Source organism: Austrofundulus limnaeus, unplaced genomic scaffold, assembly GCF_001266775.1.
Source record: "Austrofundulus limnaeus strain Quisiro unplaced genomic scaffold, Austrofundulus_limnaeus-1.0 Scaffold1602, whole genome shotgun sequence".
Lineage (NCBI taxonomy): Eukaryota > Metazoa > Chordata > Actinopteri > Cyprinodontiformes > Rivulidae > Austrofundulus > Austrofundulus limnaeus.
The window spans coordinates 29,359-42,270 of NW_013954004.1; the positions used below are offsets into that span (position 1 = coordinate 29,359).

The 12,912-nt window shown below is 40.9% G+C and overlaps 1 protein-coding gene across 1 annotated transcript; it reads right to left on the reverse strand.

The window, feature by feature from the left end:
- Nucleotides 1-3,931: 3,931 nt before the first annotated feature.
- Nucleotides 3,932-4,777, reverse strand: LOC106535889 (retinoic acid receptor alpha; the record flags this gene model as incomplete). Its single annotated transcript, XM_014033026.1, is given in 1 exon segment — nucleotides 3,932-4,777. A coding segment is annotated over 1 exon segment (154 nt), but the record flags the coding sequence as incomplete, so codon positions are not given.
- Nucleotides 4,778-12,912: the final 8,135 nt, after the last annotated feature.

Consider the following 12,912-nt stretch of genomic DNA (forward strand, 5'->3'; position numbering starts at 1 on the left):
GTGTGTGTGTGTGTGTGTGTGTGTGTGTGTGTGTACTTGTTTCTGCTACAGGTAAGGACCATCATATGATTTTAACCAACAAAGTGAGGTCATTTTTGAGACACCGGTCCTCACTTTTTTTTGCAGTTCTACTGCGCTTTACTAGTTAGGTTTAGAGGTATGGTGTGAACTAAGTTTTGTTTAGGGTTAGGAATAGACTAGTAATGATTAGGGAAAATGTCTTATTTATAAATGCAGTAACAAAAAAAATGAACGGAAGTCAACACAAAGTCCTCAGTTTGATGGAAGTACAAGGATGTGTGTGTGAAAAACAGAAGTGTGAATTGTGCCTGCAGTCAGCTGCACGTGAGGAGGAGCAAGGAGTGAGAGAAAGTGAGCCAGCATGAAGGGCAAAGATTGTGTTTATGTTGTGCATATGCACAAGTGTGAGTGTTCACTCGTGCATGTCAGGAAGCTGTGGTGTCCCTGGACCTCCACTGTGTGCAGACAGGAAATGTTTGTCCGGGCAAAAGGGACGAAGCCTTGCCGCCCCAGAACACAAACACTGGTGGATACACACACATGCAAACACAGACATATAGAAACACACAAACGCACGCCTGCAGCAGCGTAAAAGAGGAATCTGAYGGACGCTCCAGCCTTTGTGCATTTCGTATTAGGGAAGTGGGAGTGATTGGGTTGGGCACCAAGTATTCTTCACTTCCCTAAACAAATGCAGAGTTCAGGAGATGGGAAATACAGAAACTCCTTGCGAGGCCGACGTCTGCCAGGCCTGTCTGCCCTAACGCACCCAAAACTCACGCACAAGGCTGCTGCTCTCTGGTGATGCTCCTTATCATAACTGAAAATGACCCATTCCCCAACATATAAACAAGTGTTAAAATGACCTAATAGATGCAGCTTAGACATTAATTCATCACTAAATAGTCCTAGCTTTCCTAAAAAAATGCATATTACCCACTGTATTTAGGGGTGAGAGGCAGCTGTGGCTGGGTGTTTAGGGGAGTCATTCCTCCAATGAGAGAGTTGACAGTTCGATTCCACCACTTTTTGGTCACATGTCAATGTCTCCTTGGGCAAGACACTGAAACCCCACTGCCTCTAACGTGTGTCCTATCAGTGTATGAATGTGATTTAAAGCAGTGATTTGTCTCCATAGCATATTTTATCTTGATTTGATTTGCAAAAGACACAGAGTCCAGTGTGAATCACACCTGCACATGACACAAATCATGTCACACTCCAGCAGGACATATCAGATGTATGTAGCCTCGTATGAAGGTGACAGTGGCAGAGATATGCCGTTAGGTCCATATCTATTTGGACACTGACACAAAGTTTGTTTTTTACATGTTTACTGAAACATATTCAAGTTACAGTTAATGGAAATGGATATAAAGTCCAGACATTCAGCTTTTATTTGAAGGTATCCACATTAAAACTGGATGGATGGTTTAGGAGTTCAGCTCCTTAACATGTGCCACCCTGTTTTTAAAGGGACCAAAAGTAAACAAGGTGAAACAAGCCATCCTTAAGCTGTGAGAACAGAAAAAAAAAATCTTCTGAGAAATTGTTACAATATTGGGAGTGACAAAATCTATAGTTTAGTACTGTGAAAGAAAGAAAGAAAGAAAGAAAGAAAGACCTGGGGTCTCATTTATAAAGGATTGCGTGGAAACCATACTAAAAGTGAATGTGTGGCCAAAAGGTGAAAATGGTGTACGCCAAAAAAAATTTCCTATTTATAAAACCGTGCGTACGTATGTTTCTGCACATCTTTTATTTATAAATCACAGCCGCACGTCAGAGTTTGCGCACGAGGTCCCGCCTCAGGTTCTACCCTCTACACGCCCACACTCAACCATAAACAGTCAATGYAAAGTACCTCATGAATGTTAAGATRTATTTAAATCAGTCAGCTGATCAATGCCAACAAAAGTGATTGGTTCAGACACGCTCCGTCCTGATTCTGGAGGATGACAGGTGCTGACTGACAGAACACAACCTTGGCGTGAAAAGTGGCATACGCAAGTTTCTGGGCTTAAATTGTACGTACGCCAGTTTTATGAATCCGACCCCTGAACACCAATGGGAGACAACAGTGGTGGATGATCACAGAGTAATTTCCTAGGTGAAGAGAAACCCCTTCACAACAGCCAACCAAGTGAACAACACTCTCCAGAAGGTAGAATTATCAATATACACATCTGCCATAAAGAAAAGACTGCATGAAAGTAAATACAGAGGGTTCACTGCAAGGTGCAAGACACTCATAAGCATCAAGAATAAAAAGGCTAGACTGGACTGTGCTAAAAAACATCTAAAAAAGCAGCACAGATCTGGAAGAACATTCTTTGGACAGATGAAACTAAGATCAACCTCTACCAGAATGATGGAAAGAGAAAAGTATGGTGAAGGCGTGGTACAGCTCATGATCCAAAGCACCACATCATCTGTAAAACACAGCAGAGCAGTGTGATGGCTTCGGCATGGCTGCCAGTGGCACTGGGTCACTAGTGTTTATTGATGATGTAATGCAGGATAGGAGCAGCTGGATGGTCGGCTTTTCATACTACAGATGGACAATGACCCAAAACAAAGCCAAAGCAATCCAGGAGTTTATTAAAGCAAAGAAATGGAATATTCTTGAATGGCCAAGTCAGTCACCTGATCTCAACCCAGTTGAGCATTTCACTTGTTAAAGACTAAACTTCAGCCAGAAAGCCTCACAAACAAACAGCAACTGAAAACCTCTGCAGTAAAGGCCTGGCAGAGCATTAAAGCAGGAAACACATTAGTTTAAAAAATGCTTTAGTTCCTCACATATTGTTCAACCCACAGAATTAAAGTTGAGAGTCTGAACTTCAACTGCATCTGAAAGGTTTTGTTCAAAATTCATTGTGGTAATGTACAGAACCAAAATTAGGAAAATGTTGTCTTTGCCCAAATGAATATGGACCTACCAGTCTATGCAGCTAAAACAGGTAGACTAGTGCAAAATATTACAACATTACCATTTGAATATAACATTCTAGTCATTATGTGCTTTAGAAATTTGTTTTTGGGGAGGTCACTTCCCAATAAATGTCGTTTTGGAAATTGTAACCACTCCCTTTTACCCAATACTTTTACTTTTAATACTTGAGTACATTTTGTATCAGAAATTTACTTTTGATACTTAAGTATAGAAAATGTCAGATACTTTAAGACTTTTACTCAAGTAATATTCTTAGAGGAGACTAACTTTACCTAAATAATTTGATGGTAAGATACTCGTATTTTCACTCAATTATCACTTTGAGGTACTTGATACAAGACTAACTTTTAGTGGTTCGACTTTTCTGTGTTCGTATCTGACAAAAATGATTTGATGTTCTTAAAAACAGTTAAAAAAAGTTCTCTTCCTGCTTTGGCCTTAAGTCACTTCTGACGTTTTTCACACGCAGTATGAAAGGAGCTGTTGCATGACCGTTAGCTTCAGTGACAGCATTTGTGAAATGTATTTTAGGAATGTTTGCCAAATGTGTGTTCTCCAAACAAACAATGCGCTTGTCTGACTGTCCTGCCTCATTTCCTTGTGATCTCGGTGCAAATTTCCATGTGTGTCTGTCTGCTGATGTGTGTGGGTTTGGAAATTAAGGACAGCGCTGGAGGCAATGTTTGTGTGTGAGTGTGTGCGTCTGTTTACAGACACACACATCTTTCAAACACAAATGATCTAAACAGGATGAGATGAAAGCGTTCTTTCAACAGTGGGCTCACGGGCGTGCGTACGCATCAACTCTGCTCAGGAAACAGGGAAGCCGCAGCTCACAGGTACACCAGAACAAAAAGACATTTTCAATACCTTCTGTCACTCAAGAAGCAAACGCTGTTTTACAACCCAAACACAAACCAGCAGAGAACAGATACAAAAAAAGCTTTTACTTACTAGCTGGAGATGGGGTGCTGTATCCGCTGATGGGCAGTCCTGGCAGGGCTGGAGGCGACAAGCTCCCCAACATGTGGGGGAAGAAGTAGGAGTAGGTGGGCATGGGGAAGCCATTTAGGTGTCCACCTGGCACCGGGTTGCCCTTCCCAGCCATGATGGCTCAGTCACAAACACGCACTGACAATAAAAAACCTTTAACAAGCTTTGTCTGAGCCAAAGAGGAGTCAGTGCAGATTCCTGATATGATTTAATCCCCCATAGAGATGTTGGAGCAGAAGATATTCCAAAAGACTGTCAGGCAAAGTTTGTATATCCTTGAGGTTGTAAAAGTTTTTCAGAAAACAGCTGCTGTAGATGTCACCACGATTAAAAAAAAATCCTGTTTATTTAGTCAATGTGTGTGCTTAGGGTTGAGTTACAGAGGACAAAAACACAAGAAAACAGATACGGGGTAAAGAATAAAAGGGAACTGCGAGGTCTTTTTATCCCTCCTTTCTCAGGTATTGTTAAACAAGCTGAAAGGCCTTATTTGCAAGAGGCGTTGGAGGGGCAGAAAAGGAGCACAGCCATTCTTTATCTTCAAGATAAAGGGGGAGAAAGAAAAAAAAAAGCAGGAGGCAAGTTGAGTCACGAAGAGCAGACCTGGATGGCAGCAGTCGAGAGCAGTGATAGTGGTGATGGGGGGGTGTTAGTGGTTGGGAAGCTTTCACAAGCGTGCAGATTTCACTCCTCCACTGTCGAGCACTTCAAGGGAAAGTGCAGATCACATGATGCCAAGAGGGAGTTCTTCTCCTTAGTCAGGCCCCCTGTTTGTGGTTGCAACGTCTCTGCCTGGAAAAGACAAGAAAAGAAAAATAAACACACACACACAAAGAGAGGAGAGATCATTTCAGTGACACGGCAAAGAAATCACATCCTTTTGTGCCTAAGTACTTGAGCAAAAGCGTTCTCTCCTTCTGACGCTAATTAATGGTAATGTCTCGGCTGCAATGTTACAAAAACACCCCGTCCGCCTTAATTATCTAATAGTGTTAAGATTACGCGCAGAGCWGTAGGTGTGTGATGCCTCCTCACATGCTCATTAACGGTGACAGGCTACAAATACCGTGGGAGGCGAGCCAAAACATAAACGAAGAGTGCGGCACAAAAGGAAAACTTTGCTAATTACACCAGTCGCAGGAGGCAGAGGTGAGACCCCAAGGCGGTGTTGTGGGATCCGCCAGAGATTTCGGCTGCAGAGTTTATTTCCAAATTAAGAGCAAAGACATGAGCAAACAGATCTGTAATCACCGCGGAAAGCGGGAGCCGACATACGGGCGCTGACAACTACACCGCTAAGAAATATAATTACCATAAAACAGTGTGTTAGCACTGCAATACATCCACGACAGGAGTAAAAGCCTTTCTGCAAAACAACATGTCAGAACAGGAGCTTTTATTTCTTAAACTGTAATAACCCTTTATATGAATAGGTGTACTGAACGTCGATGAAACAAACAACACTGCAGAAACGGTGAGAAAAACACAAGGAGTGTGTCCTCGCACGAGTGCTGTTGCTCAGGAACGAGGCACTGTTGYGTGAATGAGAACAGGACATCATGGGTGAACCCCATAAGAGCAAGATGGGTCGAGTCAGACATGTTAGCGTGCCTGCTCATGCTTGTCTGATGCATATAAGCCATCAGGGTACGACAGACGAGAGAGTGGGGAGTAGATGTGTTTATAGGTGAAAAACTGAAGGAAAAATAAAAAACAGCCTTACAAGAAACTCTTGGAGAAAAAAGAAAATACTAGTCATTTATTATTCATTAGATGGGATAATGATGATAGAAAGCAACTTCCATTCACACTAAACATTTTGAATCATCACTTTAAAAATCCTGCATAAACACTGGATTACAGTTATTATTATTATTAAACCATTATTTGTCCATTTTAGCCACAATTTATGATTCACAACTCACAGTTTTAAAAAACCCATACAACAGCGCTACTCAACTAATTTGCTCAGGGGGGCCACAGTTACTCAAAGATATACAAATATCGGGGGGGGGGGGGTGTTTTATTTATTTATTTATTTGTTTGTTTGTTTGTTTTGGGGGTTCCCCTCATTGGAGGGCCTTCAGTTAAAAATCTCTGCCATACAAGATTATATAAAAATGAGAATAGATTGAAATACCCTGTGGTTGCAATGCACTGTACTGTATTGTACAATGTAGGCAATAATTGTAAAAGCATTGCAAAAATACTTCACAATAGAAACATTATTCATAGTTTAAACAGGACACAGAAAGTATGATTTTAAGTGACTGAATTGGCTTTACTTAGCTCTTGTGTTTTTTAAAAAATCACTATGTATTTTTCTTTAGAGACAGTATAACTGAAGTCATGCACTAACTTTTGACATATGGTGTATATCTTTATGTCCTTCATGTCCTTATCAWGTAATCATAYCTGAYACATTTGGTCCACTTAAAACGGACCAGAGTTTGTTTCCCCCATTGGTCAGGACCTTTTATGCAGGTGTGAATGCAAACCCTGGTGCGGATCAAACAACCGGACTGAGACACATTTTTGAGGTGGTCTCGGTCCGCTTCCAAACGAACTCTGGTTCGAACCTAGCCTGGTAAAAACCAGACCCTTGCCCTTCAGTTTTCTTCGTACGAGGGTCTGAACTTGCAGCTATASAGAAGTGATACTTKCTGGAGGCGTGGCCTCTGCTGAAGTTTAAAATGACTGGATCAGTTTGCTGCGACGTATGTCGCTGTGAAGGAGGCTAAGCTAAGAAGCTAACCGGAAATGGCAAGCGCTGCAAACAACCCTACTGAGAGGAGAAAAGTACCAAGCCGAACGAGACGACTGTAAATGAGAGCTGCTGCTTTGTCAGACAAATTTAATTTAATTTGGAAGCCTTATCAACACAGATTGGCTTCATTCACTTCCTCCACTGCCGTATGCTAAAMTAACTAGCAGACACTGCGCAGAAAATCAACGTCATTCAAAACCCCGCCTTCTGTTTGCTGATTGGCCCAGGTAAAATAAACTACAAGCAGACACTGCACAGAAAATTGACGTTCTGTTCTCTGATTGGTTCGGTTAAAAATCTGCCAGCAAAATCCTTGTCTATGGGAGAAATCCCGGACGGAGCAGAGAAGGGAAACTAGAAATGAGCGGAACTGCGTAGGAAGGCAAGGGCCAGGCTAGTTCAAACCACTTCTGATGTAAATACAGACTGGCCTTGAACAGAACCAACTACAGAAAACATAGCAAAAAGCACAACGTGAATGAAAACCGCGCACTAAAGGAAAAAAAATAAAGTCCGYTATTTGGTCCGGACTAAACAAGTGGACCAAAAAACTTTCCTGGTATGACACACCCTTAATGTTTCAAACGTTTACTTCTACTTCCACAAACTTTACACTTCTTTTTCAGTTTATACATCATACTAAGGCATTTTTATCTTCTTTCACCCTACGTGTCTCACACTGCTATCAAAACCTTTCAGAACGGTGAGTGTACACCCAAATCTCATGGTTTCCCATTGTTTTTGAGCTTAGGATTTTCCTCTTCTAAACTGGAGGTACAGATTTATATTTCCGACATAAAACACTATAAAAAGGTATAAAACGTTACATGTGTGACACTTTTTACAGTTCAGTAATATTTTCAGTACAGTTTCTGGTTTTTGCACATTGACTTTATTTTAAAAGTTAATTTCTTTTGTCAAGGTCGTGTGAAGAGTGCTGTCATGAAAGGAAACAGTGTCTTTGACTTTGGATTTTAAAACAAAACAGGTTGATATGTTTTTAAAATAAATGTAAGTCTGTCACGCCATAGATTATTACAAAAGTAGGACTTGATACTAGGCTTCAAAACATAAATTTAATACATTAATTTTATTAGCACACTTCAATATTCCTTCTTTTTTTTCAGAATGCTTTACTGCATTCTGGTTCAGACTTATGTGGAATACAATACTATAATTTCTAAAACTATATGTTCCACAGTACAGTGCAAACTTGGTTGTTTAAGCAAAAAGCTCCTCTGTAAATCTCCTTATTTAAACTTGCATGTTGCCAAAACAATTACAACTCACCCTGTCACACTGAGCTGATGTGTGCCTCTATCAGAACATGTACGCTGAAAGGTGAAAATGTTTCAGCGTGAAAGCTTTTATGGTGTATTTCAAAGCCCATGGGAGTACGGTACAGTTTTATTTACTTTTAAAGCCCCTCTCATTCCTTTCCAGCCACCGATTACTTACCATAAATTGCCTTTAAGGTGGTGTTTCTGCTTCCATAATACAACCACAACCATTATTATTATAGAAAATAGCCCAGACACACTCCTCATTGCATATTTGCACAGTGATGTAAAATGCATCACCAGTGTCAGAAATACACGCTGAAGTGATGTAAAGTCAGACATATTTTCATAAAATACCCCAAGGCTACAGGCGCTGCAGTGAGTCTACACATGTGGAACTCACTGGGGTAATAGGAGAGTCTTGGGCTGGAAATGGSCCACTTCCTTTGCTTTTTGTGAGTGGGTCCGCAAGGGGCAGCCTTAAACGATTGTTCACACGCACTGAAAGCTACTCCTTTTGGCGCTCTCACATCTAACTCTTTGTAACCACGTCACAGGGTAAGCCACGCATCATGTCAAACACATGCTGCAGAYATATGCACAGAGAGTAAACACTGATTTCTCAAGCTAATCCCCTCTCAAATCTCAGCAGCAGGTGCCTCCTGTCACATCGTTGTATACACCGACGGGAGTTACTGAAATAAAGAGGACAAACAGAGCAGCTGTGTAAAAAATATTTACAGACAGTTGTTGGTCTTCATTGCATGCAAAGGTACAAATACTGAAGCAAACACACATGGCCAAAAAGTATGCAAGCCTTCTATTTGCGGTTGTTTTACTTTCATATGACATATAAAACACAGTAGGGAACGTAAGAAGTGCACAAAAGTTTCAGATTAAGCCAAGATGCAATGGCGTAGAAAGGAAAAGGGACCCCAGGCCTTGAAATCCCATCATTAATGTAAATCGTTTTAAAGATTTACAAAAAGAAGAGTTCTTAACCCATGCCAAATATAGTTCAACATGCTCAGCGGCTCACACGCAAGGTGATGCAGCATAGGGGGCATTTCCCGAGGGAATTCATGTGATCCCTTACAGTGGAATGAAAATAACAAACAAACAATCTGGGTCATTTGGACTTAATGGTCTTTGGCATGTAACAGGCAGAGGAAACGAAAGGTCAGAGGTTATGGGGCATGACAGAGCGTGATCGGTTGTGACAGGAAACACTGAATTAATAATCAAAAAAAAGGCAGAAAATGGCAGCGCGAGGTCAGGTCGGGCGGGGGTACAAGACGCCAAACACAGCCACGGGGGACAGCGAATTCAGCGCATGACATGCAGAGGCACTCTGGTGTGCGCGTGTGAACGCACACGAGCAAAGTTTAAGGAGGTCAGAGAGAGAAAGTTAAACAGATGCTTGGTTTTGATTAAGCTCTAGAAAACTATTCGACTCCTCACATCTCGACTAATACTGACACGTATCATCTACAAGCCTATCTCTCCCCTGATGTCCAATTATCTCTACAGTCAGGGCTGCATTTCTATGGATAGAGCAGCTGGTGGTCAGTGGCAGCTGCATTACACATCAAAGTGCTGCTAATGCCATCGAGTTGAATGGAATTAGCTGCATGGCTTTAGTATAAAAGTGTTAGCTATTCCAGCTCTTTTTAAAGKCCAACTTAATGCTTTGTAATTACATTGCGTAACTCTAAGCCTACACATTACAGTGACTGATAACTGTTTGCATTATGTACAGCAGTTTAGTATAAAAAGGCTAAGGAARCAAAAATTAAAGTGCAATAAACTCATAATCAGGTCCATAATTTGGTAACCCTGATTGTCTTTTGTATTTCAACATACTTTATATGATTCAAGCAAATAACAGAAAATTTGACCATATGGGCTTAAAACAGAAAATCTACATCTCCACGGGAGCTCAGAGCGGACGCCAGCCTCCAAACATCACAGCGAGAGGACTCTTTGACGCAAACCTGTACGGCCGTGCAGCGGCACACATAATGGAAGTCGCTCAAGCGCGAAACTCTCAAATATTTATGATGACTGCAGCGTGGGTGGATATATACGTCAGAAGTGAGACGGGATGTTGTGGGAACCCGTGTGCCCGAGTCAGTGTGAGTGTGTGTGGCACTGACAGCAGCGGTGTGTCGTGCACGCACCGAACAAACACATATCAACAAGTTCCTGAGCAGTCGGGTGGTGTGCGCAGTCACGCGTGCAGCCTGTGCACGTATATTACCAGCTCAGAGTGCGTGGGGCTTTTGCATAAAATGTATACGGTGTGAGGGTGAGGTGAAAAGGTTTAAAGGGCAAGTAGGATGCTTTGAAAAGCCACAAGCACAAGGCTTATCAAGCTTTGGTAATGCTTTGTATAGTTTTGATTATTACTACATTACAAACATTGATAGGTAAATTTATTGCTGCACATCTTGTAAACCATTTTCAGAAAAGTTGAGCTTTTATCTCCAGTCTTTGGTGGCTGAGAGAGCTTAGGTGCAAATAGCACAACGCAAACTCACAAAATCCAAGTAAACTGAGGAAAACCTCTTCATTATTTAAGAACTTGAGTACTGCAAATACAACAAATAGTGATAGCTCCTCACATGCAAACACACAAATAGAAAATGGAAGATTTGCTTAAACTATTGAGTTTGTTTGTCTAGAAGCTTAGAAAAACTATTGAGCTGTACAGGGACATGTAACTTTAGTCCATGAACAAAACTGAATCATAGTGATCATGGCTTCTATTTATCATTTAATAGTGTTAAATTGACAAGAAGTGTTTTTGCAAAGTATTGCAATGTCACAATAAAGTTGACAGTTGAACTTTTTCACGTATTTTGCACCATCAGTGCAGAACAGTAAATACAGGCAGACAACCTCTTTTTTTTAGGGAAGGCCTTGCAGTTTTCAGCAAGTTGATGCTAAACCACAAACTAGCGCTGAAACGATTCCTCGAATAATTCGAGTAATTCCATTACAAAAAATCCTTGAGGCAAATTATCTGCTTCGAAGCTTCGTGAAGAATACATACTGTTATAACCAGCGCACTTTCATCCGGCAGGAATGTTATTTCTGTCGCACAATGCTACGACATTAGCTCTTCCGCTAACAGTTACACTGTTGATGCGTCACGCGTGTATGTTAGCTGAGCGCTAGCCGAATTGAAGCGCTCAGAAAACAGCAAATTATAAAAAGCATGGGAACAWTTAAAACTAAACAGAAAAGACGACAACAAGCAATGCTCTGCACATCCTCGATGTTTCTGCACCGGAACAAAAACAGCTGCTGCATGTACCGAACGCATCCAGAGGTAACAGGTATTTGTTTATGTTCCCTTTGCAAAATACGGTTACCTAAATCTGTGATAATCTGTCATGTTACAGATGTAGGAGGAGGAGGTATGTTTTGGCTAACATAATTTGTGCTGACTAATCATGGTGACCTGGCAGGGTTTTATTAAACAGTGTGTAAGTTGTGTGATTAAAAACAAGACTTACTGTATATTTGTCAGATAAAACAAAAGCACAGCAACAGATTGATAGCTTGAACTGAAACACTTTTATTTGTTGATATGCTTTTATCTGAATTTAAATGAGATACTTGGAGTAAATGTTTCAAGTTTAAAAATATTTATAGACGATAGTTGGATTTTTTTAAGTATTTGCTGCTGCGTTTTATGACTTTAGCCTTCATTACTATAGTCGTATTTGTTTGTAGCTAAGCAGTCAAGACTAAATATTTTATTGCTTACAGTAAATGGGAACCCTGTACCAACCTAATAACAGTCTTAAAATAATATGATTTTTTGTTACAATTAACAAGTGGTTAAAATGATTCAATGACAGAGTGCTTTTAATTAAAGCTTCCTCAAACCTCACAGACATAAATACAAACAAGTGGAGCTTAAAATACATGAATTAATACAACTGGTGTGATTTAACTTTGATTGCAGCAGGGTCATCAGCAGGTGTATATTACCCCTWCACAAAATTAAATAATTGTATTTCTCATAACGTAAACTTAAATAATTACTGCAGAACATGACAATTTTTTATATCCGATTACTTGATTAATCATCAGAATAATCAATAGATTAACTGATTACTTAAATAATCGTTAGCTGCAGCCCTTCCACAAACTGCATCCATTACAAAAGCATGGCTTCATAGTAGAAAAGTCCAGGTGGTGAACTGGCCTACCTGCAGTCCAGACCTCTCACCAAACTGAAAACGTTTGGTACATCATCAAATGCAAAATTTGGCAAAAAAAAAAAAGACCCAGGACTGTTCAGCTTCTTCAAATCTTACGTCAGACCAAAAGAAGATAATATTCCACTCCAAAGACAGCAACAGGTCTCCTCAGTTCTTGGGATGTTTTCACACTTGATAGTTCGATAGACTCGGTTCGAYTGGGGACCAAAATTGCAAGCTTTGTTTACATTTTCAGTTGGTGCAGTTTGCATTCACGCGGCACTTTGTCGAACAAACTAAACCCCATGAACAACCAACCGGTAGTAGTTCTTCCACCTGTTGGTTTGAAGAAGTATTAAGCTGATGCGCTTGTGGATGAGGGAGCAAAAGGTGGGAGCTGCTTTTCGATACCAGTCAGAGGGGGTGACTCAAGAAGGCTAAAGGGTGCTAAGTGCACAATCAGGCTTGTGAGAATCCTCGGCCGTTTTGCCAAGGCCCCCCGTCGGGTGAATCCACTTGTCAGAGAAGCCGACTGGGTGACATTTCTGCTCACCTCAGAAAGGTCAGCCCTTAATTATCTCAAATGCCAGCAAGCACGGCACCTGCAAAAAATAAACCCAGGGATGAGCAAGCTATGCGTGTGTGTGTGTGTGTGTGTGTGTGTGTGTGTGTGTGTGTGTG